The 26,316-nt window shown below is 53.7% G+C and overlaps 8 protein-coding genes across 8 annotated transcripts; 3 read left to right on the forward strand and 5 right to left on the reverse strand.

Moving 5' to 3' along the window:
- Positions 1–931: 931 nt before the first annotated feature.
- On the forward strand, positions 932–4,448 carry Z520_08479 (uncharacterized protein; the record flags this gene model as incomplete). The annotated part of the gene is made up of 8 exons (XM_016778975.1): positions 932–1,017; positions 1,139–1,171; positions 1,222–1,345; positions 1,397–1,593; positions 1,657–1,772; positions 1,827–2,701; positions 2,749–3,878; positions 3,935–4,448. 8 exons carry the CDS (start codon positions 932–934, stop codon positions 4,446–4,448), a joined length of 3,075 nt encoding a protein of 1,024 aa, XP_016629894.1.
- A 1,460-nt stretch (positions 4,449–5,908) lies between these two features.
- Z520_08480 (uncharacterized protein) lies at positions 5,909–6,960 on the reverse strand (the record flags this gene model as incomplete). Its single annotated transcript, XM_016778976.1, has 3 exons — positions 5,909–6,673; positions 6,728–6,842; positions 6,902–6,960. The coding sequence occupies 3 exons, from the start codon at positions 6,958–6,960 to the stop codon at positions 5,909–5,911; spliced, it is 939 nt and encodes a 312-aa protein (XP_016629895.1).
- Positions 6,961–7,586: 626 nt separating this feature from the next.
- On the forward strand, positions 7,587–9,019 carry Z520_08481 (uncharacterized protein; the record flags this gene model as incomplete). Its single annotated transcript, XM_016778977.1, has 4 exons — positions 7,587–7,629; positions 7,695–7,732; positions 7,792–8,094; positions 8,165–9,019. The coding sequence occupies 4 exons, from the start codon at positions 7,587–7,589 to the stop codon at positions 9,017–9,019; spliced, it is 1,239 nt and encodes a 412-aa protein (XP_016629896.1).
- A 505-nt stretch (positions 9,020–9,524) lies between these two features.
- Positions 9,525–11,588, reverse strand: Z520_08482 (uncharacterized protein; the record flags this gene model as incomplete). The annotated part of the gene is made up of 10 exons (XM_016778978.1): positions 9,525–9,670; positions 9,891–9,970; positions 10,083–10,182; positions 10,265–10,423; positions 10,516–10,606; positions 10,681–10,742; positions 10,828–10,870; positions 10,933–10,992; positions 11,111–11,148; positions 11,228–11,588. 10 exons carry the CDS (start codon positions 11,586–11,588, stop codon positions 9,525–9,527), a joined length of 1,140 nt encoding a protein of 379 aa, XP_016629897.1.
- A 1,218-nt stretch (positions 11,589–12,806) lies between these two features.
- Positions 12,807–14,149, forward strand: Z520_08483 (uncharacterized protein; the record flags this gene model as incomplete). The annotated part of the gene is made up of 2 exons (XM_016778979.1): positions 12,807–12,914; positions 12,968–14,149. 2 exons carry the CDS (start codon positions 12,807–12,809, stop codon positions 14,147–14,149), a joined length of 1,290 nt encoding a protein of 429 aa, XP_016629898.1.
- Positions 14,150–14,871: 722 nt separating this feature from the next.
- On the reverse strand, positions 14,872–16,639 carry Z520_08484 (uncharacterized protein; the record flags this gene model as incomplete). Its single annotated transcript, XM_016778980.1, has 4 exons — positions 14,872–14,907; positions 14,959–16,207; positions 16,266–16,416; positions 16,474–16,639. 4 exons carry the CDS (start codon positions 16,637–16,639, stop codon positions 14,872–14,874), a joined length of 1,602 nt encoding a protein of 533 aa, XP_016629899.1.
- Positions 16,640–17,493: 854 nt separating this feature from the next.
- On the reverse strand, positions 17,494–20,914 carry Z520_08485 (uncharacterized protein; the record flags this gene model as incomplete). The annotated part of the gene is made up of 4 exons (XM_016778981.1): positions 17,494–17,737; positions 17,798–19,500; positions 19,561–20,361; positions 20,411–20,914. 4 exons carry the CDS (start codon positions 20,912–20,914, stop codon positions 17,494–17,496), a joined length of 3,252 nt encoding a protein of 1,083 aa, XP_016629900.1.
- A 628-nt stretch (positions 20,915–21,542) lies between these two features.
- On the reverse strand, positions 21,543–25,648 carry Z520_08486 (uncharacterized protein; the record flags this gene model as incomplete). Its single annotated transcript, XM_016778982.1, has 5 exons — positions 21,543–23,003; positions 23,052–23,248; positions 23,300–24,863; positions 24,912–25,044; positions 25,101–25,648. 5 exons carry the CDS (start codon positions 25,646–25,648, stop codon positions 21,543–21,545), a joined length of 3,903 nt encoding a protein of 1,300 aa, XP_016629901.1.
- Between the last annotated feature and the right edge of the window lie 668 nt (positions 25,649–26,316).

Below are 26,316 nucleotides of genomic sequence, written 5' to 3' on the forward strand. Positions count from 1 at the left end.
AGCCTGGTCCTCAACGTGTCGGATGCTGCGGCTGGAACTTTTCTGCCGTAGCTGAGACCAAGTTGACCGCGATTGGAGGCCAAAAAAGCCACGAACAATCTGAACCAGTTCTGTACCGAGTACGAAGGTATGAATAAACAAACCTTCGGCGTGGCTCTTTTAGACTGGACGTCGCTGATGCGGTCCATCAACCATTCGTCGGAAACCGAAGGGGATGAGTAAGGCTCCCGAGGCTCCCCAGACACCCACAAGGCACCTGCAATGGCCTTGGCTGCGCTAATCTCAATAATGCAAAAGGTTCAATCGAGAGCCTTGGGCTTTGCTTACGGAACACTCCCTGGCACTCGGCCTACGTTTTCCATCCCCCTTGGCATGGACAATCAAAGACCAGACGTCCAGCTTCAGAATCCAAGCGTCGAGGTAAGATTAACGGGTGCCGCAAGCTCTGCGGAGAATCACATCAAACTTTGCTGCGGCCAAGATGCTGCGCTTTCCCAATTGTGTGTGGATTTCAGCCTCGTCCGAGATGTGTCCCAATCCGGTATCTCATCGGGGCTTAGGCCATGGCTTACTGATGCACATGCATCCCCTCGCTTTGACAGGGCGCTGGGCGGCGGCCATTAGTGCTCAATTCCATTTGGTCTTCTTCAGCAGCCTGTGTCCTGATGTTCGCCTGATACTTGCTTGAGCCTTTTCCGCTGTGAGGTTCAGCTCCAACGCGTCTCCTGTGTCCCGACCTTTGTTTACTTGCTGCGTGTCTCTATACTGGAGGCAAGGACCTGCGATAGGAATTGAAGCAGCTGCAAGTCCCTGGATTGTATATTTCCCAATGCTGCGGTGATCCCGCTTCTTTTTCGGCCTTTGCTTGTGGAGGATTCTAGCTTTTGCATTGCCGTGCTTCAAACTCCGTCAAGATCCTGAAATCGGCACGATGGCCACCTCAAAGAAACCCTCACTGCTGAAGAGGCTCACCGACAAGCTAGGGTTGAAGATCAATCTCCCAATTGTATTGTTGATGTTCAAGTAAGTCTTGCGGGGGACAATGCCGCATCCCGTTCACACGACTGTGCCACAGCACGGCAACGTGCCTACAGACTCGACCACATCTTTGGGTCTCATGCTAACGGTTCTGTACTAGAGGAGCTGTCGCACCAGCAATTGGCCTCTCCATGTACGTTGCCTTGGAAAGTAAATACGTCCACAGAAACTCACCCCGGCCAGATATCAAGATGCTAGCGTCGCAGACCACTACTCAACAATCGGCTACCTCATCCCTATCATGTCACTCTTCGTCGTTCCCATCCTGCCCCGAGCCAGATTTCTGCAGAATTTCTTCGTCACTGGTGTACGATGTCGGACTTCCCCCTTGAGGTTTGCTGTGCTCACTGGTAACTAGTTCTTGACTTGCTTCGCCGCGGCAATATCCCTTCTCTACATGTGGACTGCGATCAAAGCTCGGAAAAACACGACCCATCTGTCGGCGGAGCAGCGGAGCAATGGACCTGTCCCCGGAGCTGAAGTTGTGCCCTACAACGCAGCGGCAAGCGCATGCCTCGCTGTGTGGTTTTTCTTTTGGCTCTGGGCTTACAACACGTACGTGCTGCTTTCATCGGACGTCTTCTAGCCCCACGCGGCTATGCTGATAGCCTAGCCCAGGTTTCGCGCTTTTCGACCGCAATATTTCCTGCCTCTGATCGTTTTTGGTATATTTATCAACATCACAGCTGTATACGGTACCATCTTCCCGGAAATGGAACAGGCCAAAAATTTAGGTAGGTATTGGTTGTCTTCTCGGAAGGACGTGCATTGATTCTGTGGGATTGCAGTAAAACGACTCCTCGATACCTTTTGGGTCGGCTTCGGGCTCGCATTCGCCGTCCACTTTGTGGTGTTACCTCTCACGTCACGAGATCTCGTAACACTGATCCTGACCGAGTACCTCCACATCCTCAAAGGCGTCATTGATGCTAAAGCAGCACTACTGATCTCTTTGCCGTCTCGTGACTGGACTAATGGAAGCAGACCGACCAGCTTGGAAAGCGACAGTGAAGGAGGCGAGCCCGTTGAACGGTTGACCTCCTGGCCCGAAGCTGACAAATGGCGAGCACTCACTGCGGCTGCCACCGAATGCCAGATCAAGATGCAGTCGGAGATGCGCTATGTCAAACGTGAGGTTGTCTTTGGGAAATTAGCTGGCAAGGACTACTCGAGCATCACAAAACTGCTGAGGAACATTTTGATCCCAATCGTTGGCCTGGAGACGGTGATTCAGGTCAATGATCGGGTCGAAAAGCAAGGAGGATGGACGTCGATCAAGGCCTTCAAGGACGGTAACAACTCCGAGATTTCAGATCGAGAATTGAATGGCGAGGAGAAAGAGCGGTGGAGTTCGTTATTTGGCCAAATTGACGGAGCCTACAAACTGCTGTGGCGGGCAATGATCGAAGGGCTCGACTATGCATGGTTGACCCTGCAAATCACCAAAAAGCCAGTGTTCACAACCAAAGCCGACCTTGAGGCGAGAGCAGCCGAGTCTCCAGAGGGAAAAGGGTTTGCGAAGTACCTGGAAAAGACCATCGACAATTTCTTGGCTGTACGAGAGGGACCTCTAAAAGAATGGTGTCGCGCAAACGAAACCGCTGAGACTACTGCACGGTCTTCGCACAAGCGACATACATCTCAACTATACCTTCTGCTTGACGTACGTATTCACCCATGTTTATGAACAGCCACGCTGATCTTTTCAAGCTCGAATACTGCGTTGTAACAACGGCAATCGGGATCCTCGACCTGGTGCGGTTCGCCGACTCCAAAGTCGAAGACGGCACTATGAGAAAGAAACGGTTTCTATACCCGAGCGCAAAGCAGTGGAAGAAGTGGGCATGGGCAATCATCACCCGCGAAGACAGCAATCTGGATTACACGGCATACAGCTACCGCAGCGGCACGCCGACAGTGTATCTGGGCGATGCTCTGGGTGTCAACCGAGACCCTGAGCACCTCCCGCCCGTGACGTGGTGGGAGAAACTGACCGACTACTTCCGCCTGATTCCCCGGCTTTTCGGCTCCAAGGAATCCTGGTTCGGCTTCAAGGTCGCCACGGGGACCATGATCATCGCGGTCACGGCCTTCCTGAGAAACTCGCAGCAATTCTACATCAAGCAGCGCATCATCTGGGGCGCCATCATGGTCGCCATCAGCATGACCCAAACCGCGGGATCGGGAATGTACGGACAATTTGTGAGGATCTTTGGCACCTTCTTGGCCATGGTCTTGTCGTATATCGATTGGTACATCGTGGACGGCGACACGGCGGGCGTCATTGTCTTTATGAGCCTGACCATCTTCCTGTACCACTATCTCATGGTCACGAAACCCAACGACCCTGTGATTCCCATGATCGGGATGATCACGGTGGTGTTGATCGTGGCGTACGAGCTGCAAGTCAAGCAAGTCGGTCTCGCTGTTTCCGAATCCAACGGCCAGATTTTCCACCCCGTGTACGAGCTGGCGCCTTATCGGCTTGCATGCGTGCTCGGTGGCGTGGGCGTCGCTTGCTTGATGACCTACTTCCCCAGCGTGACCACGGCGCGAAGCGAGATGCGGAGAGACTTGGGGAACACGCTGTATCTGCTCGGTCAGTACTACAGCTCCTCGCACAAGTCGGTGTCGTTGCGCCTGAAGGGGATGGAGGGGGACGTCAAGGACAAGAAGAGCCCCCTCCGGAGGCTGGAGAAGGCGCGCACAAAACTCTTTGCCAAGAATTTGATTCTCATCCAGGCGATGAAGAATCATCTCAAGTTCATCCGATGGGAGCCTACGTTTGGAGGCCGATTCCCCAAGGAGACTTACGAGAGGATGCTCGCCCATACCGAGAAGTAAGTCACCAACCCTCAGGCGCTTGAATGACTTTCACTTACTAATACTTCCAAAGCATCCTCCGCTTCACAGCCATGATCGCCTGGACCACCAAGACCTTCAAAGAAATCCCCGACGAAGTCGCGGTCGGGCACCTGGACGGGCGCAACAGCGTCGTCTCCACCGACAACCAGGACGGCAAATGGCTCACGGACTTCACCCAGCTCATCTCCTCCCTCGAACTCACCTCCCATTCCGTCACATCCCTCCTCGCCATCCTCTCCGGCTCCATCGGCTCCGGCAAACCCCTGCCGCCGTACCTGAAACCTCCCGAGAGATTCCACATTGACGAAATGCTCTCGAGCCTCGACAGCAGCATCCTGGATACGAAACACATTTGCGAACCGGGGTATTCGGCTTTTGCGGTCATGCAGGTCTGCACGACGATGCTCAATGAGGATCTGGCGGATCTGTTGGCAGAGACGAAGAGGTTGGTGGGTGAGGCGGAGTTCAATCTCGATGTGGTGCAGGAGGATTATGAGAGGAATGTGGGTGTCGTGCCGAGGGAGATTCGTGAGAAGAGGGATTAAATCGATTCAACATGGCATGGCTGAAAGGGAAGAGAAGCGACGAGTCTGTGGCAGGCCCCCAGGAAGTGGGGTAGCTGAGAACGATACGTGCGTCTTTCGAGGAAAGCATGCTCTTCTTGGTCTCGCGAGATACCAAGGGGATGGAAAATTCGTCTTTCGGGCCCTCGTGTCTCGACCAACGTGGTCACTTTCACCACAGAATGTCTGCAACCAACACCCCCTCCCAAAACCGTCCTAAGACCCGGGTTGTTTATTTTGTATGGAGCTTTGCACAGCAAGGAAGTAAGTAAGGGCAGCTGTCTCATCACGTCAGATCATATCGGATCTATTATATCATGTGTAATTTTCTGGGTAAAAAGCGAAACTAATTCATATAGCACATTGGTTGAGTATCGATAGATTCTTTGACCTGGGTCGAGCGAGTACAATTAGTCACACTCTGTAGAGATGATACTCAACGGGCATCGTGCATGTATACCTAGGATGTGTATAGAGGTACACAGACACCGTCATTACCTTTACCTACCACCCCACCACCGCCTCCCAGCATCGTACACGATATCTTACCGTCCGTCACCAATGGCGCGCCTTTAAACTTCACCGGCTTCATAGACTTGTAAGACCATGGGCTTCTATCTACCTAGTAATTACCTAGTTGAGTTGCCGAATCGGGCCGCCGAGGTCCCGCCCTCCGGTGAACTTTGTGCAAGGCTACTTTCTCGCTGGGTCGCGACGACAACGACGACGACGACGTCAGTGCACTGTCTGTCTGTTATCTTCCCTTCTGTTCCATCTATCTGTTCAGTGTCCACCCGCTTCCCGTCCAGCGAAGACCACAATCATCAGAATGATCCTTCCGCACTCGCCATGAAGCCAGACAGCAGAGATGGCACGCCAATGAGGTGGACACCTTTAAACCCCCGAGTCCATCTGCTTTGGTCCTGTCCAGGGGTCTCCTAATTCAATGATAACATGACGCTCTGTTTGTGCATGTCCCTGGGTGGATTTCTCCGTGATTGAGGATCCTTTGCAGATATTGCACGCGTTGATCGTGGACATGTCGTGTTCTGACTGTATGTCGTGGGATTCGGCGAATGTCTTTGTTTCAGACGGCCAGATGGGCGTTCGATACCATGGTACCGGAGCCCCGGTTCCTCAAATTGATTCTACATTGGCTCACATAGTACCAAGCTCATCAAAAGCCTTCCGCGGCAGTGGCCATGGCGCTGTATGGAAAAGCACCTTGCTGGTAAGTGGTGCACCGGGTTAATACCGGTTATCCAACCTTATCAGGTCTTCTTGGGTCTGGTTCCCTCTGTTCGGTTGCTCTTCTACCCCCTCAACAGCTTGTCGTGGGTTAGTGAGCTTGTCGTGCCTGGCTCGTTGGTTTCTGACCGATGACCGTATACCTTGCCAAGTGTCAATGCAGACCTCCAACGGTGCAATTACAGTGTGGATACTTACACGTCGTACAGCGCGTGGATCTCTCTGTTCTTCATGTCCTGTCGGACCTCGACCAGCAGCGATTCCAGCTCCTGTTGGGTCCATCCCAGCACGTTGAGGAACAATCTCAGGCTCACGGCCTGGAGGCCTTCAAAGATCTGCGTCCAGTTGACCAAGCCCATTCGCTTCAGTCTCTTGTCCTTCGGCCAGGGACCGATGGGGACGGGAACCTTGACCACCTGGACATTGATGAAGCCTGCCTCTTTAGCCCACTGCTCAAGACGCCTGCCAACGTGCAATGTTCTACCGATTTTGGCGGCCGCCTCGCTGCAAAGCAGGAGCCAGCGTCTCAGGGCGTGCTCTTCCGTCAACGACCCGTCCTGAGAATAGTAGTCAATGTCGAAATCCTGAAACTCGACCCAGCCGCCCGGATTGAGATTATCATAGCATTGCCGCATCAACCTGGGCCAGTCCGATATCGACCCGACCATGTACCGGCAGTGGATGTAGTCGGCCTGCTTACTGTACGTCCACGGATCCTGGACATCGTCAATCTCGAACTGGACATTGGGCGGGACGATCTTGGGCATGGTGGGACTGATGTCCACGCCAACCACCACAGCTGAGGGATACACATCGGCGAACTCGATGGCCCAGGTTCCCGTGCCGGCGCCGAGGTCTAGGACACGGCCGAGGTCAGGCTCCAGCGGAGCGAGATGCAGTCGGTCCTTGTTGATGATTGCAAAGAGAGCGTGGGCTATATCCAGACGATCGAGTTCGGCCTGCCGGGATGACCGTTAAGCAGGTCCAAAGAGGCTTCGGACAGTGTTACGCACCTCGTCGTTTGGTCGATGGTATGACCCGTCCTTGTATGCGTGGTATCGTCTTCCATACTGTTCCTTGTTTTGCAAAACGCTGGAACGGACGGATGCCGTCGTCTCGCCGTCGTCACTGTGGAGAGGACATGTTAGGACCCGGCCATCGAGTTGCGGCGTGGATTTGGCACTGACAGCTCAGATACTCCTTCATCCTCATCTAACGCGATCTGCGCAGGCTCATTGCCAGCCATCTTGACCCTGTTTTCAGAACGTCCTGGCTCGGGGGTATTCTTGAGGATTGCCAAAGTCATCCGATGTACTTTTGAGATGGGCAGCAAGCCACACAAATCATCACCTCTGCTCCACCCGGTTGTCGATGCCTTTGACTTAGTTTCAGCTTGAGATTTAGTTACAAGGGGTAGAGCGATCCTCATCACAGAAGCCGCGGCTCTCATAGGCGAGCAAGCATCGACGCAATACGACTGCGGAGTCGGCGGGAAGCATTAGTGGCGCGTGGGACTGCATCCTGGCCATCACCCGCGGGAATCTCTATCCACATCTCACGCGTCACAGTGAATAGGAGCCATCCACGTTTGGAATCCTGACCTCGAGTCCCACATACTTGACGCCTTGCCATGCACGAGAGCGAACTCGGCATCACGACGCCTGCCTCTTGTGCATGGGCAGCAAGCGAGATGATAAGCTTCGAGCCACATTGGCCAGTCCTCCTCAAAAGTACAGAATAACTCTTGTCGACAGCATCAGACTGACATGTCAGTGGCGAGCTTGAGACAAGACGACTACTTGTCAGGTCTCTAAAACCATCCACCTCGGAAGAAATCCAACCATTTCCCTAACAATCAGAAACACGCAAACCATGGCCTCCGCAACGCCGCTGAAGGTAATGGTGATAGGCGCAGGTATGTACGACATCTCTCTTGCACTTCACACCCACTCGGACAGGCTCGCTAAGGGTTTCCCTGAGGATCTACCGGGTTGCTCCTGGCACAGGGCCTGAAACAGGTATTGGACCACCTTCTTCTCCCATTCATCCTCACCCAAAGCCAACAATTGGGTCCTAGGGCGGCATCCCATGCACCGTCTATGAGCGGGAGGACCACACCACCTATCAGAACCGCGCTCGAGAGTGGGGGATGACCTTGCACTGGGGAGCTGAGTATCTGTCCAAATTCCTTCCGCCGGACATGGTGGCCCGGATCGACGAGAACATCTGCTGTGACCCGTTCTTCAAGGGCAAAATCACGTCGCTGCCCATCTACAATGGCGCGACGGGCGAGAAGCTCTTTGAGATGCAGGGCATCGACCCCAGGCGAGTGTCCCGAAAGAAGCTGAGGAAGTTCCTGAGCCAGGGGATCGATGTCCAGGTAAGAAAAAAATTCCCCGTGGGAGATTTTTCTGGGCCTGGCAAAACTGATTAAGGCAAATCCAATCCAGTATGGTAAGAGGTTGGCGTCTGTGACAGTTGACTCGGGTAAGGAGGAGTGCGTGACAGCCGTCTTCGAAGACGGAACCAGCGCATCTGGTTCTCTCCTAGTGGGTTGCGACGGAGCGCATTCGACGGTGCGCAAGTTCCTCGTCGGCGAAGAGCTGGCCAAGGAGGAATACATGGACATTCAAATGTTCAACATCAGCTGCACCTTCCCCAAGGAAACGGCCGAGTACTTGCGGTCCATCCACCCGATCTTCAAGCACAGCTATCACCCGGACAACTTCACGTGGTGGAACTCGATCCAGGACGTCACCGACCCGGACAAGCCCGAGACGTGGCTCTTCCAGAACCTGCTGTCCTGGCCCGGCAGCCCCAGACCAGAAGATCTCCCGGACCAGGCGTCGCGGCTGAAGTTCTGGCGCGACCGGGTGTCCCAGTACGCCGAACCGTGGGCCACGATCGGCAAGCAACTGCCCGAGGACCTGGTCTTCCCCACGGACCGGACCGTCGTGTGGAAGCCCGACATGGACTGGTCGCAGTCGCCGCTGTGGCCGAGCGTGACGCTCGCGGGGGACGCGGCGCACGCGATCCCGCCGTTCCGCGGCCAGGGACTGAACAACGCGCTCGAGGACGCGGCGAAACTGGTCGACGAGCTCGGCGGGTTGTGCGCTGGCGAGAAGAAGGCGTCGTTGACCGAGGCCGTGGCCGCCTACGAGGCCGAGATGAAGGAGCGCGCTCTGCTGGAGATGAAGGTCTCCATCCTCCAGGCTGAGACCGTGCACAATTGGGACAGGCTGATGGAGGCGCCCTTCATCAAGCACGGCATGAACAAGTACAAGGGGGAACAGGGGATGAAGTAGAGCCTGGGTTGGCCCGTCGGTAGAATTTGCTCTCTAGGCAGGTGTTCTAGCTAGGTTCTACATAATGTCAATTGTTGCCACCCCCGTGCATTGATTGAATCGGGGCTAATGCCCATCATGTGCTTGTTCTGCTCCTTGATACGTTACCGCCTCACTTCCATTGTTATCTAGCAGTGTAAAGTGATCGTTCTACCGCCCTATCCAAATGCAGACCCATCATCCATCATCGTGGGATATATACTCGTACGGAAATGGCCCTCCTTCTTTCCGGCCCTGCTGCTCCCGCCGCCGCCACCTTCCCCCATTCCCCCTTGGTCAGTTCTTCTGTCTTTGCTTTCGTCCCCTTTTGATCCCTTAAATCTCTTGATCTACAACCAGTGTTCAGTGAGTTGCTTCGGTGGAATCTCCGCGCCCCTACGTCCCCATGGACATATATGTAGCTGTACCCCGGGGATTTCCGTCACCTTTCACAGGAGAAGGGGTTCGGTCTTTTTCCATCCTTCCTTCACGCAGGCGTGCTCAGAGTTTGAGCGTCGCCTACTCCATTCCCATTCGTCGTAGCACCACCTGCGGCACCGTTTTGCGTCGCGTTTTGGGCACGCTGCTGCTGCTGGCGTTCGAGACGGCTCTGGCTTGCAGGGTCGAAATAGGCTATTGTAGTATATTAGTGTATCCCCGGAGTGGATTACGGAGGGTGCGTATCGAGGGGATTCGGGGATTGGGGGGTGGTAAGGAATAGTGAAAAATATGATCCTCTCTAGCTGACAGGGCTGGCTTTCTTTTGTGTGGACGGATGTGGTGCATAGGTTTGTAGGGGATGGAAAGACGGGGAAATGCGACGGGGAAAGAGAAAGGAGAGTCACGAGCTTACGCTTCTCGCCAAAGACAGTCGTCCGGATCCCCTTCCTGGGACTGTCGTACGTTCCGGGGATGACGCGGTGGGCGGTACATCTATCATTTCATCCCGAGACGCGCGAGTCAGTGATTAGAATCAGGTGTGAGTATATATAGCAGGAGGATGGTACCGCTGGCGGCAATCCCTTTACGGAGGTAGGCTACATACCTGTTATCCCACATGGCCACGCTGCCAACGGCCCATTTCCAGCGCACAGAGTGGTCGTCGGCGGAATGCAGATGGTATTCGAAGAACTCGAGCAGTTTGTCTGTGTAAATTGTAAGCGACATCCAAAGAAAGGGCGAGAAAGAGAGAGCGAGAGAGGGCCGGAAGAAGGAAAGATAAGATACCTGACTCCTTCTTGTTGAGTTCGGCGAAACCGGTCACGAAGCCGACGTTCACGTTGAGCGCTTTCAGGCCCGTGACAGGGTGTGTGCGGACGGCTGGGTGGTGGGTGTCGATGGGCGGGCGGTTTGGACCGACGCCCCAGAGGTCGAGGATCGTGTCGTCTGTTTTGGATAATGTGAGTTGTTGATTCATTTCAACCTATCCAGCCCTAAAAGGCGACGACAACTCGACTTTGGGCAAGGGGGAAACTGACATTGCAGCCTCGAAGTGTGGACGGCGTGCAGCCCGTCGACGAACCTCTGCATGGCTTTGCTCAGGGCGTCGTATGTGCCGTACTGCGAGATCTGTGGTCACCGTGGTAAATGAGAATGGTCACCGTTTTCTCATGGGATATGAAGAATAAGGCCGTTCGACATACCCATGCAGTGTCGCCTCCGACTTTCGGGTGCTCTTCCATCCGCAACAGCGAGTACGATGGAGCTATTACCAACGAATATCAGTCGGACAGGTCCATATGTGCGAATCAGAAAGCTTCGTGGGGGACAAGAAGGAATGGGTGACTCACGGTTGATCTCAAAGGATGTGTCGGCGTGCCAGTCTCCTGAGGGCTGCAAGCCGTCAGTTCCAACCCGACGCATAGGGGACAAGGAAGCAAGATGGCTTTACGCACCCAAGGAGTGTACTTCAACATCTCACGGTGGTCCTCCTGGCTGCCTTTAATCACCAAATGCTAAAATCTCTTTAGCCGATGATATTCGTGGCATGACCACCATGAAGCGGTGCTACCTTTTGATCCTGGTTGAATGCAGTGTCAGCAACGATATTGAGTGTGTCTACAAGTCAGCCACCGGACGTACCTTTTGAGCTGGATGTCGGTCAAGTGTCCCTACGAAAACAGACCTCTCAGTATCATAAACAAACACCCACAAGACCCGCACCGGCCGTCCGTTTGAGGGTATTTATACCGTAATGTTCAAAGAGCTTGTACTGTCCCTCGGTCGTGAGGTCCTGGTCTCGGAAAAACACCACGCCCCTCTCGGTGACCAGCAAGGCGAGTTCGTCGAGCTGCTTCTCGTCCAGCTGCGAGAGTTGCACGTTCTCCAGCAGCGTGCCGATGGATTCGGTCAAGTCCACGCGCCTCGCGACGGAGAAGAGTGCCTTCTTTTCCGGGTCGGCGAACAACGCACGGTCTTTTTGGGGGCTAAACTCCTCGCGAAGAGGCTCTGGTGGTACCCAGTCCTTGATCTTTGCATTGAATCCCGGGTGCAAGGTGATTGGGAAGCCCGAGTCCGGGGAAACGTGTTTGCGGGCTTCGAGGTGTGCCATTGCAGCGGGAGCGGACGCCTGAAAGTATCCGTGTAGAGAACAAGAAAGGGGAGAAACGGTCTTTGAGAAGGAACTCTTGTGAGACAAAGCAGAAAGATAGCACTACCCACCGTCCAAATATACAAGAAGGCGGAATCTCGGTTAGTGATCAGATCCTCACCCAGGCGCACGGCAAGCACCCTTTTTGCAGTTGTAATCGTCCTGAACCCCCTCATTGCGTGACACGACTTGAGCCGATAGTCATCGGGGGCTCAGTCTATGGCACTGATCTCCACGTGAGTGTACACTTCTTCCTGCAGAGGGAGAGGGGATCCCATTGGAGGAAGGCTGATATGGCGCAACCTGGAGAAGCGATCGCGTCAGGCCGAGACGGTGATATGCGATACAACATGTCTTCAGCGGACTGGCCTGGTACCTTCTGTCCAACACGGAGAGAACATCTTGCATCTATCCCCGTTCAGGCATACACATCACAGGAACTCCGGGATGGAATATAGAAGCTGACAAGCAAGAACCTAGTCTGTACCCTCTAGTGACGCGCCGTGCGCAGGAGCCAGTCTGTCAGCCTTCGTCTCAGCTCTGGTCGTATTTGGCGAATCTTCATATGCTGGCGAGAAGAGATCAGGGCTGAGCGCGGATGTGGACATTGCATCTGAAGCTCCAGGCATAGGTTGTCGATATATGAAGAATGGTGGCTGATGAGCTTCACCATGGGATTGCCCCTCGGATATCAAGTCCGACATCATCTCGCTTATCGACGGCGCTATGCCTTGTTTCTCGCGGTTACACATCGATGATGTTGTCGTCGTTACAGTCAACTCTCTCTATCAGGAAATCTGTATATTATCGTCATTGTCCTGTCCAGACCCAGTTGTGCACGCCGTCTTGAAACCCTATCGCTCTTCTTCCTGGAGTTCGTGGTTGTTGGCATTGCCACTGGTCTTGATACGCTCCCCGTGACGTTCGCCGTTGTTATCGACAAGTGAAGTCAAGTGTGAGAGGGAGGTAGCGGCTCAAATGACTCGCTGACCTTGACATCAAGGGAATGCCAGAGTAAGAAAGCTCGTTGTCCGCCATCGGCAGATGGTGTCAAGTAAGCCTCCTGCAACTGCATCATCACTGTCGGCGCAGTTGACGTCAATCAAACCAATACCCGATCTAATATAGACGACACAGTAGGACAACCAACCTGAGTTGAAAATCAGAGGAGCAGCCGCCATGCCATCGCCTATCGCTCGCACAGCGGCCAAGGTGCTCTCTAGCGGCGCTTTCGGGAGAAGAACATTCTCCACGACCAGACCGCTCAACGTGGACTTTACTCATGCTGTACGAGCTTTAGCCAACCATAGTTCCTTAGCAGACACTGATCACGAGTACAGGTCATCGGAGCAGGCGCCGTTGGGCTCGCAATTGCGCGGCAACTAGCGTCGCGGACAGGCACGTCGACGATCCTGATCGAGCGGCACGGCGCCGTGGGGACGGAGACGAGCAGCCGCAACTCGGAGGTGATCCACGCGGGCTTATACTACGGGCCGGACTCGCTCAAGACAAAACTCTGCGTCCGGGGCAGACAGATGCTCTACGAGCTGTGCGAGGCGCGAGGGATCCCGCACCGACGCACCAAGAAGTGGATCATCGCGCAGGACGCGGTGCAGATGGCCGAGCTCGAGGCCCTGCACGACTTCACCCGCTCCATCGACGGGGTGCCCACGCATTTCCTGTCGCGCAGGGACATCGAGACCCGCGAACCGGACGTGCGCGCCGAGGCCGGCGTGCTCGAGTCGCCCACCACGGGCATCATCGACTCGCACGCCTTCATGGCGTACCTGGAGGGATCGTTTGACGAGCGCGGCGGAGAGGAAGTGCTGCACACGATCGTGGAGAAGATCGAGCCTTTATTACCTTCCTCTTCCTCCTCATCCAGAAATGGCGAACAAACCCCCGTGGGATACGCCATCACGACACGCTCCCGCGACGGCACCGGCGGCGAAGACACCATCACGGCCGAAACGGTCATCAACTCAGCCGGTCTCGCCGCCATCGACGTGTCCAACCTGCTCCTGCCACCGGAGCGACACCGCAAGCCTTACTACGCCAAGGGCTCCTATTTCTCCTACTCCGCACCACACCCGAAACCCACGACACTCCTGTACCCAGCGCCCATTCCCGGCCTGGGCGGACTAGGCACGCACCTGACGCTGGACATTTCCGGCCGGATCCGCTTCGGCCCGGACGTGGAATGGGTCGACTCGCCGCACGACCTCTCGCCCAACCCGGCCCGGCTGTCCGCGGCCATCGACGTGATCAGAACCTATCTGCCCTCCATCGACGCCTCGGCCATCGACCTCGACTACTGCGGCATCCGGCCCAAGCTGGGCCCCGGGACCAGCAGCACCTACGGCAAGGACGGCAAGGGCTTTGTGGATTTCTACATCACCGAGGAACAAGGCTTTCCCGGCTTCGTCAACCTCTTGGGCATCGAGTCGCCCGGCTTGACCAGCGCCTTGGCCATTGCCGAGTACGTCGAGGGCATCCTGTACGGTGAGAAAGCGAGCGTGTGATCACCGATTCACTTGGGGGGATGTGTTAATGTGCCGAAAGCACACAGAAAAACGGTGGTAAGGTGGATGGGCCCCGAAAGATGGATCCGTCCCAGGGATATTATGTATATCTATACAAGTATAGATATCCGTGCAAAGTAGACACTCGAAAGACACATGGCAACCGAATGCATACACGCATGCTCGAGTGGCCGACTGGCAGTACTGCTCTGTAACCTCAGTTGAGGATGTTGTTCTCTGGTCTCCTTGGTCCCTTGGTGTCGATGCACATAGCATACCATACCTATACGAGGTATACATGTGGGATACTTGTGTCTGTTGTATTACATGTCAGATTTCATCAAAGCGAAAGGGTCAAAGATCTTGATAGACTCCGTCCGTCCATCAGTATTTGCAGGGTTCGTCTTCGACTGCTATTGAGAACGCAGGCTATCCAAGCTCGCTCGCGTCCCCGGATACCTATGTACAGCCACTCATACTTTCTCTTACATCTAAGACCACCCACCTCTTTAGGCGCATCAACAACCCCTATTCCAAACTGCCGTCCCTCGACAGTTGCAGCCAAGGAGCAGTTCAACACCCCGAAAGAACGCTGCAATGAGGCTCTAGTTCTGCTGCTTGCCGTGGACACTTTACCGGCTGTATATGTACAGTATTGCCGACGCACCTGCCTGAGCAGCAAAGTCTATCGCTGAAACGCAAAACAATCACAACCCAGTACTTTATGCCCGCTCGGTGAAGAGCAGCTTGCAATGATCCTGCCGTCAACGTCAGCAATTTGAACATTTCAATAACGGCGTTGGACTTACTTGAGGGAAAATGGTCGCAAAAACCTCAATGTCCTCACTGATGGGCGTGGGTTCGTGCACCCAATCCAACAAGATGCTGGCTTTTCCAATCATGGCCATCAGGTTCAGCTGAGCGTACGTTTGCCCCAGGCAGTAATGAGGCCCGGTGCCAAAGACCAGCCAGTTCTTGACCTGCTTGTCGGCATCCCCGGTAATCCATCGCTCGGGCTCGAAGCTGTCTGGGTTGGGATATGCTTCGGGGTCGTGGGTGGCTGGCCAGATTGAGGGAATGATCATGGAGCCTTTCTTTAGAGTGTAGTCTTCGGTGACGGGGAAATCCTTCTTAGCAACATAAGGCACCAGAATGACTGGAGGACGATATCGCAACGTCTCTTTGACCACGGCTCTTGTCCAAACCATCGATTCCAGCATATCCATGTCGAACGGCTTGTTGCGGTCGCCGCCTCGGAGCTGGAGATTCTCCTCTCTGACCTTGTCCAGGATCTCTGGTCGATCAGCCATAATCTGGAACAGCCAAGTGCAAGCGCTCGAGGTGGCGTCTTGCGATGCGAAAAGGAAGGTGAAGACGGTCATGGAAATCTCGAAATCGGTGAATTCCCGAAGTAATTGAGGTGGCTTCTCCGAGTCGTCCACTTTCTCGCCCCGTTCGATGCGCTCTCGGTACCTGGTGGAATCCTGTATCTGCTTGACCCATGCATCTAGAATACATGTGATGTGGCCGCCGGCCGCCATGCGCACTTTGGCTTTGGCCGCACACTTTGCGAATTCGTCCAGCACCATGTCCGCCGCTTTCTTCCCATACCAGGTTTTGGTGAAGGGAATAATGATGGGGAAGTTGACGAGCTCCAAGGCAGCGGTGATCAAGTAGTAGTCGTGGGCGATCTTCTTGACCACTTTATCGCTCATATAGTGTCCAACAAAGGTTCTGCACGACACGGCGCACATGAGTTCTCGGAAGACGGGCATCCAGGGCTTAGCTTTCATGTTGTTTTCCTTGGACATTTCAAGGAAGTTCTTGAAATACTTGCTGTAGACCTCCTCTTGACCGGGCAAATACATCTCCAACGCTTGACGCGTGAACAGCCCATTCAATCCCTTGCGATACTCGACGTGGGCTTTTCCGTCCAAGAAGACCCAGTTGGTGGGACGAAGGAGTTTCGGGGCGACATCAACGACGGTGGGTTTGACGAAGCCCGGCGAGTTGAAAACTTTGCGCGACATATCTCGGGTGCCCGTAATGACCACGAATCTGGCAAGATAGTGGTTAGCACCTGGGCCCAGTCCCGTGAAGGGTGAATCCTGCATACTTGTGGAAAACCGACACGCAGCTCAACTCTGCGCTCTCCCATTTCTCCTTGTACCTCTTAAAGTCGGGCCGCATGGATTCGAGAAAGGGGCCCATGAAGGGCATTTTCCAGGCCGGGCCGACAATGCCATGCTTCCGCCATTGATAGCTACCTGTACAAATGGTCAATCCTCGCGCAAAACTGATTTCGTCGTAGCCAAGCGACTCACATTGATCGTAGGTAACCAATAGTAGGAGAATGGTCAAAAGCACAGTCCAAACATTAAGCTGCGCCAACACTCTTCCCACGACGCCCGAGGCATTGGCGGCCTGAAGCTTGAGGTCTGCATTGGCGAGAGGAGAGGTAAAGCTTGTGGCATTCGCGAGGGCGTCCATGGCGTATTGGTTGGGTGCTTGAGGGGGAGCCGCGGCAAATGGGTGCGTCGAAGGCCGATCGAATGGGGGCACTGTGCCTTGCAGCAGGGCAGCAGCGTATGACGAGGGCGACGATGTCAACTACTCGTCTCAATCCTCCTCTTGAAAGGGCTGTAGACGTCGTGTCAAAGTCGGACCACGACGATAACCGCAGTCAAAGATGGGGGTTTTGTCTGCAGGCGTTTTTCAATCGGAAATTCTGGGCCTTGGGGACTTGGGGACTTGGGACTTGGGCTTCTCACCGCCCGAATTTGCTCTAGTCGGCCAATGGCTCTTTCCGTTATTCTTATTGGGCGCGGACCCGTTGCACGATTCAATCTGCCCTCAATCTGCTCATCGGTTCACGGCCTCCCGGATGGCAACACTGCCCAGCACCCACCTAGTACTGTAGTACCTCGTACCTACTCGGTACTCTCGCTATGTACCCAGGTACCTAGCTTCCCGCCTATCAGCCAATCATTCTCGGGTCAAGCGGCTCCCGTGGAATGATACGCAGTACCGTATTTTATCGCCATGATCCGTAAACCAAGCTTGAGAGATATTACTCTATTCAACCACTAATACATACCTAGGTAGCCACAGCATGATCGTGGAGCGTCAGGACCAATAACAAAAGACTTGATCAAAAGAGAGAGCAGACACAAACACTCTAGCACGGTTCAGCTGTAATATCAAGTCCAAGACTCCGCCAGTGGCCATGCCCTCACTCATACTAACATGTCCAGCCCAAAATGCAAGTCCCATCATGCTTTTCTTCAGACCTCCAAACGCCCTTCTTGCACTTTGTCATATACTGTCATCTCATGCTCCGTCGTCTAAGGAATATCGAATGTTGGTTTGAGCTTCTTCAGCAGCGCCCATTCATCCTTCGTCACCTCATCTCGATAGAACTCCTTCAGTGTGTCGATTGACTTGCGAGAAATCAGAGAGTATAGAGTATCCTTGTCTTCCAGCTGTCGTCCATACATGGGCTGATTGGGTCCTTCAATCTTCACTGCCACGGACGGCTGCCCCTTTTTGCAGATGGGAATGGTCTTGTGTTCGCGCTCAATCGATGACCTGTGTCAATGTCAGTCCTCTGTTCCTGTATCTCGCCGCGGGAAACCTTTGTTCACTTACACTCTGCCCAAGGTAATGATTTCCTTGACGCCTGTGACCGGGTTTGTCTTTACTACCGCAATTGGCGTCAATGGCCGCAAGCTGCCCTCAACAACGTCCACGCCCACCACGATCGGATCCTTCTTGTTGAAGACCTGGATAGGGCTAAGCACACACGGGAAGACAGCATGCATCTTGCTCTCTTCCTTTTTCTTTTCTCGCAATTCCTCCATGTGCTTTGTGAAGGCGTCGAATAAGTGATAGATGATATCGGCGGTAAAGATCTTGATGCCGTTTTCGTCCGCGTACTGCTGTGCCTCCTTGTCGACTTTGACGTCGAAGCAAAGCATCACCGCATATTCCTTCGCCTTCTCCAGCATGGTGCCCGCCATCATGACGTCTCGCTTGTACACCGGCCCAATGGCGATGTTGGCAACAGGGATCTTGCTCTGCTTGAGGAATTCTAACAACGCCTCCAAAGACCCCAGAGTAGAAGCTTGGACGCTGACACCCCGGTTGTCTTTGGATATCTTGCTGAGGAGGCTTGCCAGATCCGCCATCACGTCGTCCATCAAGTCCTCCTCGTCGTCCTCAGGTCCGACAACGAGCAACCGCGAACCCGCAATGGCCTTTTCCAGATCATTTGCCGCGATCTTGACACCCAGAGCCGCTTTGCATTCTTTGTTGTGCACATATTGAGACTTGAGGCGCAGCTCCTTGAGCGGAGCAGGGGTGAGGAGCGCCCTGATATTGGTGGCAATCGGCCCGTCGGTGCCACACAGCACAATCCGATCCCCTTCGTGAAGCACTCCGTTCGACAATACCACGTCAATCGTGGTACCGAGACCCTCAATCACTTTGACTTCAAGGACCGTACATTCCACCTCGGACAAATACATCAGGCTGGACGTCATCCGTTCCTGGGTCAACGACACCAGGAGCTTGAGCAGATCCGGAATGCCTTCGCCTGTATGCGCCGAAGTGGGCACTAGTGACACATACCGCCGCATGTCCTTGTTTTCGTAGAAGACCTCGGAGTTGAATCCCTCCTTTGCAAAGGCGAGCTTGGTCTCGGCAAGTCGACTCTCAAACTCGGCAACCACCCCCTTGGACTGGAAAGCGAGACTGTCCTGGAAGCCATTGTTGTCGATTTTCTTCCAGCCATACAGACGGTCAATCTTGTTGAGAGCCACAATAAACGGTGTCTTGCGGTCACGAAGCAATTTCATAGACTCCAGCGTCTGGGGCTCCAAGCCGTGCATAATATCGACCACCAAGATGGCGATGTTGCAGAGCGACGACCCGCGGGAACGAAGGTTGGAGAAAGATTCGTGACCAGGAGTATCAATGACCAACAGTCCAGGCACTTTGAACTCAAATTTGCCATCTTTGTTGACAACAGCTGTCTTCTGTTTCAGAGCGTCCACGGGGAAGTAGGTCGCACCGATCTGCTGAGTGATACCACCTGCTTCGCCTTCCTGCACGTTGGTCTGTCGAATTTTATCCAAAAGCTTCGTTTTACCAGTATCGACGTGACCCAGAATACAACAGATAGGTGAGCGAAGGTTGTCTTTAGACCGAGCAGCAAGGGCTTCTTCGTGAGCTTTTGCTCTCCTGGCAGCTGCTTCTGCTTTCTTCTTTGCCAGCGCTCGCTGGGTTGCAGTGCCTTCCTCTTCGGAGGATGACTCCTCTTCTGATTCCGTATCGGATTCGATGGGCCTCTCCTTTGGCGGGGGCCCTGAATCTCGCATCGCCAGGCTCGATGTAGTAGTCGATTTGGTCACCGACCCATTGGCGCCAGTCGTGGCGGGGGTCTTTGAAGCGCTTCCGTTCGCAGCTGCCTTGGCCTCGCCGTCGGCTTTTTCTTCGTCACTTGACTCGGCATCCCAACTGTCCTTAATCTCTTCATCAGCAGCCTTCTCCCAATCGTCGAGATCCGAAGACTCTTCCTGCTTCGCAGCCTCTGCTTCTGCTGCAGCGGCCGCTGCCGCCGCTTCTTCGGCTTCCTTGGCCAGACGTTGGCGTTCTGCTTCGGCTGCTTCGGCCTCTTGTCTCGCTCGTTCAGCAGCAGCCTCGAGGTCAATTTCTTCCTTCTTTGGACCTTTCCGCTTCTTGTCGACTGCAGGTTTCTTCTTTTCTTCGACACCTTCGGTCAAACCTGCAACCTTGACACCAGAATCAAGCAGTTGCTTGAGGCGAAGATCTTGTTGCTGCTTCCTCTTCTTGTCGGCCTCCGAGAGGAGCTTGCCTTCTTTCTTCAATTGCTCTTTCTTCTCCTTCTCCTTTTCCTTCTTTCGTTGTCTTGCCTCGGCTTTCTTTTTCTCTTCTTCGGCTTCCTGGCGTAGACGCTCTTCTTCAGCGGCCTTTTCCGCGGCTGCTATTCTGGCCTCCTCTTCTCTTTGTCTAGCAAGAGCCTCTTGCTGCTTTTGGATAGCAGCGAGGTGTGCGGGAATCTTCTTTTTCTTCCCGGACTTGTCGTCTTTCTCTGGTGCGGCGACGGGTGCTTCGACTTTTTCGGGCACAGCGGGCTTAGCTTCCTCGACCTTGGGACCTGGTGCTGGGGCGACAGTCTTTTTCTTTGCAGCCTATTTACTGTTAGCCTTGCAGCAACCTGGGTAGATACGCCTTCGTTACCTGTTCTTTCTTTCTCTGTTTCTCGCGTTCCTTCTTCTCTCGCTCTTTCTCCTTCTTAGACTTCACTCCACCACCCTCGCCAGCGTCTTCGCCATCATCCACGGGAGCAGGCGACTCGGTCCTTTCTTGTTGCTTCTTGCCTCCCTTGGTCTTCTTGTGCGCATTGCCTGCAAAGACGTCGTCATCCTCCTCAAAGGTTGCTTCAGTGGGTGCTTTGGCAGCCAGGTCATTCTCAGGCTCGGGCGGGGCAACACCATCTGCATCTTCGCCTTCAACGAAATCATTGACGGGTTTGCCTTTCTTTGCACGCCTGTCTTTGTTCTTGCGCAAAGCTGCCATCAAACCACCACCACCGGCACCACCGTTCATTTCTTCTTCCGCTTCATTCTCTGCCTCTGCCTGCTTTGCATCTTCGGTAGCCTGGGCTATGGGATCGACGGTTTCACCCAGCTCGTTCTCCCAATCGTCAACCTGCTTCTTGCCGCCCTTCTTCTTAGGCGCCATTGCAATGGTGGTTGTGTTGGGGGATGGTTCTCAAGGATATGAAGCGTTCACGATTTAGAGGCGGCGACATAAAGTCGTGTGCAGGTTTTGTCGAGGTTTGCGGGGAGGCTCTGGAGCAAACGGTGGCGTGGAAGCGGGTGGTGGCTGTTGGCCAGAGGGCTCGGATCTTTTAGGTTCTTTGCCACACTATTCAAGCACGTACGGTAAGTGGGAACCGGACTTAAGTGGTTGTGAACACTGGTCGCAATGGTAACAATGGTGAGAAATGGGTGGTGGGGTAGTGAGAGGAAAATATAGTGACGTTCAGTAGTAGAGAAACAGTGCGGGCGGAGTTACGGCATCGCCGCCTGGCTTGGCACTCTCCGGGACGAGGCAGCCTTGTCATAACCGTTGCTTGTGAGGAGTTACAGAGATGACCCAGGACTACAACTGAAGCTAAAGGCTGTTCACGCTGAGATTTGCGTAAGATTGTCTGGGCATTGAGGTGGATTGAAACTGTCGTCACTCATTGTCCAATAAGCAAAACATACGAGGTACTCGGTACATCCCTACAGCTTGGATACAAGACACCTGACAACGTGGTAACGCAAGAGTCCGTTATCCCTTCCTTTCTCATAGAATTCATCCCTCAAGTTCGCGGTGGGTATGTCATCAACTTCCTGATCCAAGCAACCACAGCCTCCACAGGCTCCTCCGTCTCCCCCAAGGTCTCCTCTACCAAAGCATTGAAACTGTCCAGCCTGTCCGACCCTTTCAGAACATTTCGAAGGTTGTATGGGCCTTGCTCGATCATCGCGAGCAGTCGATCTCCCTGGACGTGCATGTCCTTGGGCCTGAAAGTCGAAGGTTTCCAAAGGTATGGCTCGCCTTGCGCGTTTCTCTTCATGATCGGCACCGCCTTGATCGGTTTCTTGACCATGTGGCTCATTTCTTCGACGAAGTGAAGTAATTTCCACTCGTGTTGCTTCAGGAGCGAAAAATGGAGAACCGTGCCGTCGAGGGTGTAGCCGTAGAAGCGAGTTCGATCAGTCTTTCGATGGCCCTGGGACGTATCGAGTCGGAAGCGGTGGATATGACCCGGAACCGTCGCATGAAATGCAGGGGCTGCTTCTTTGCTTTCCTTGTTCAACCCCGAGAACCCAATGATGTCCGTACCTCCTACATCGGCAGAGGCAAAGACGGCAGTGGACCCATCCAAGACGACAATATCTTTGGCATATCTCATTTTGGTGTCGCAGTTATGGTGGCGCAATGTGTTATTCTCCTCCACGAGCACAAATATCGAGTGTTGCTGTGTGGCTACACAGATGAGGGAGCCTTGGCAAGATATAGCATTTGCATATGACGGGAGACCGCACTTCGCCAACGTCTTCCATCTGCGCGTTGACCAATCCAGATGATGTAAGACGATTTCTTTTCCGGCAGCAATCAAGAGAGATGACATCTTGTATGCACATATGGCCGTAATAGGATCCTTGCTGCTAAAGGCAAGCTTTGGAGTGGCATCAGGTTTGCCTTTACCCAAGCTTTTCGCATTGACACAGACAACTCGGCCGGATCCTCGCGTACCCGGTGTAGGGCTCGATTGCTCCAACGCGATCACCAGCCATTCATAGTGATTCCGTCCGTCTGTCGGGGCCCAGTCAATGAGATCGTGGATAACGTCGCTGTCATCTCCAGTCACGATGGTTGAAAAGATAGCGCTCGCGGAATCCTTCGGTTTAGGATATTGCAAGTTAGGAGTGATGAGCTGTAGCCCAGCCCTCTGTATCTTATTTGACGGTTGCTGGATAATGGCCTTCTCACCCTCAGGCAGAGGAACGCCGGTGTGCTTTCTGAGTCGAATATCGGTAGGATCGCCTTCTTGGGAGAACGCAACAACAAACTTCTGGAGAAATTGTGAGTAAATTATTCGCCTGGGGATCCCCTTCAGATTCAGGTGCCTTGATATTCCGTGTTCCTGGGCGATCACGGAACAGAAGAGCAAGTCCTCCGCGACAGCACAAATTAGGAAACCTCCAGGCTGTTCGTCTCCTGACATAAGCTTTGGGATCCGATGGACTGCATTGATCAATGGCTGAACTGAGGGCTGATCATATATTAGCATAGCACAAAGCATGGACAGAGCTAGACGTACTTTAGTTCGATCTGTCACCCACAGAGGAGACATTGTGTAATCAACAACGGCAGAATTGGGATGGAGTGTGATCCGATGAAGCGTGTATTCGCAAAGCACCAGGGCAGATGGGTTCTGGAGACTCCCAGGTTGACTCTTCTCTTCGACAATCTGTACAGGGGTTGCTCCAACGCGGTAGACGTCATCACATCTCAAGGCTATTAAGTCGTTAGGACTGAGGACATATGTCGAATACATGAATCTCATACCTGTTTTCGAGACATCTTCACAGTTCACCCTGAGTTCCAAGCACAGGACAGTGCCCAAACGAAGCCCACACAAAAGCAGGATGGGGTCGGCCGTCTTGTGACTTAGCGCGACTAGGGAAGACACTGCAGCATTGTCGACCATCACACCGAGATCTCGGACTCGAAATTCGAAAGCGAGCTCCAAGGTGTCAGTGTATCCCAAGATCTCTCCAGTTGATGTACCAATTAGAACCAGCTGCTTGCTCTGTACTTGGACGCAGCAAATCACATTGGGAATGTGTCTCAGTGTCACCGGCGGACTGAGTGTAAAACGAATCTCTCTGTCCTCTGAAGTCCCGATGTCAATCACACACAGCTCATGGCCAGAACTGACGCGGTTGGTGATGGCAATGGCTTGGTCACCTGCGAAAAAGCCCGCATGTACGATGCGTGACCTGAGGTGGCTCAATTCTCGAACTTCGCCGTCAGTATCCATGAGTATGGCATGGACACCATGGGTAGTCACTTGTACAACGGTGTCTCGATTTAGCACCGTAGCAGCAAGCGAGGGATGGTCGAAGTCAAAGCCGGGGTGGCTCTCTGAATCAGAGAGTGAGATCTCCTGAGTTTCTAATTCGAACACGACCATTGACGAGTTTGTTGTATGAGAGGCCAGCAGCAGCAGTTCCTTTGTAGCCGGTATCTCCAAGCTGAACAGCCGCTCAACCAAAGCAGCCTCTGGAAATGACATCTCCCACCCAATTTGAGCTTCCAGACCGTAACGAATTTCTGACACTTGACCATGTCCATCACAAGCGCCCGAACAGGCATAGAGCCTACCTGGCGTGCCTTGCCACACAGAAAGGTCTTGAGAGTCAACCACTATCGGGGGTCCAAGGGCGATATCATTCAGTGGAGCGAGTGATTCGATGCGCTGAACGCGTTCCGGCGAGCCTCGGGCCGATACATGGAAGACTCCTCCGTCAGTCAATGTACCACCCACGATGATGATATCACCGCCTTTTCTCGGGGGTCCAGAAAGCATGCAGAATGCCGTGTCGACGCTGAAACCGAGATGACCAATGGTGTTGTTGGTGCTGAACTTGGTGCTGGACGCTTTGTCGATTAAAAAGTTCTTCAGGAGTCCATCTTCTCGCAGGAGGACAATATCATCACAACGCTCGAGGTACTTGTTGTGGCGTCTAGGTCTGACCCATTGTACCCACTGCAAATTTGTGTTTATGTTGTCCATGCATCGGCAGTAAACTCGCTTCATTTGAGAAGATTGCACGTTCTCGTAGTAACTGATGCCCGCTGCCATGACGACAATGTATGAAAAAGGCCGTGTCGACGGAATTAGCATCAAGGGCAACTGATTTTCTGTCAACTTGCGCCCACTACATGTCATTGGCTGGATTGTCTGGAGTGGTTGGCGAGTGTCCCATCTATAGAGGTATTGATACGTTCCCTGCTCCGCTTCTTCGGAGTAAACCAGCAGAAGCAGGATGACCTTATTGGGATCGCCCTCGGGGCTGTGTAGAAAGGTCATCATCAAAATCTTGCCTGCCACTTGGATAAAACGTTGCTGTGGTGGTTAGTCCTGGCACACATCGATCAGGCTAGTCACACATACCGCTTCTGAGGGACGGAAGGAGGCGGGTTCGAGGGGATCCCAGGTGTCAATGGCCGACCTGATCTTATCCACATAATGTAGTTTGAAGACTCCAAAGTAGCCCGAGGGCGAAGCAACTGCAAGGGCACGGGATCTGAGCCATCAGTCAGCAGCCAATGCATGGAAATAGAGGTTTGTAGTCATGCATACTTGGGATCAACAGCGATATCTCGACACTCTCTTGAGGGCAGGTCCACCCCTCCCAAGAACGGCCTTCTTGCAAAGATGAGTTTGACGTCTCCAACGGCGTCCTTTTTTGCATAGACGTAGATCAGATCATTGTCTTTTGTGATGAGGACGAGGATCTGTGGCGGCTCGGAATCATTGACAAGTTGACCGCGAATGCTAAACTGCTCTTGATCCCGCTCTTGTTTCAATATGGCATCGACAATTGGAACAGACTTCAACTCTGCTGAGATGATTTTGGCATCGGTGATTGTTGTGCCAAAGTCGAGCTTTGCGGTCACAACAGCCAGCTGTCCACTGTCTGTGAATTCGTGAAGCTGGACGAAGGTCCGTCCAACAAAGACAACGTCGTTGTTGGCAGGCGAACGAATGCGGGCAGGGAGAATCCATCTGATGTTGGAGCTTGAGCTGAGGGTCCTCGAAAGAATGCCGACCCGGTCTTCAACGGCCACTAGGTGGTGATCAAGCAGGTCGGTCAAGACCCTCTCCCGAGGAGGAGTTCCAAAGCCCATCGTTGACCACGTACGATGACGGATGGGAATAGGAAGACAGAAGGAAGCAGGCTGCAGAGGGAATAGAATAGGAGGATGATTGTGATGATATGAAAAGACAGGTCTTCGATTGGGTCAATTGAAAGAAAAGGCTGAAGAAGCCAGGCGAGGGGGAACGAGAGCGGCAGAGCTGGGGTTGATATACCCCGTAATGTATGTGTCTCTGTGTGTAAATCGCCCCCGCGCCCGCGCCCTGGCTTGACTTGGATCTGGTATGGTGCTTGTCTCTTTCCCTCTCCCTCTCTCACACAAGGCTAGTATTGTCCAGAAAGAGACATGTTCCGCGACCAGAGAAATGAAGCGGTCAGAATACGGGGTTGATGGTCCAATCTGGCCTCACGCCCGACTGGATCGCCATCTGTTCATCCAACATGGGGGTCGGCACAAGATGCATCCAAACAGTTCGGCTGGATGCGAAATCAACCTGTCATTCGAGAGCTTGAGGACGATGGTCGGCGAGCACAAGCAAATGCAGGGATTGGAAATGCACGAAATGACAGCAGGTTCTGCAGATGAGGAGCCAAAGTGGTCGCTGATTTTCGCTTGTGCCCTCCTTTGCCTCCCCACCTCCACACTCACTCACTTCTTCGTACTCGGTACACCTTCACCTTCACCCTGCGCAAGTGCCT

The sequence above is a fragment of the Fonsecaea multimorphosa genome (assembly GCF_000836435.1).
Source record: "Fonsecaea multimorphosa CBS 102226 unplaced genomic scaffold supercont1.19, whole genome shotgun sequence".
Classification (NCBI taxonomy): domain Eukaryota; kingdom Fungi; phylum Ascomycota; class Eurotiomycetes; order Chaetothyriales; family Herpotrichiellaceae; genus Fonsecaea; species Fonsecaea multimorphosa.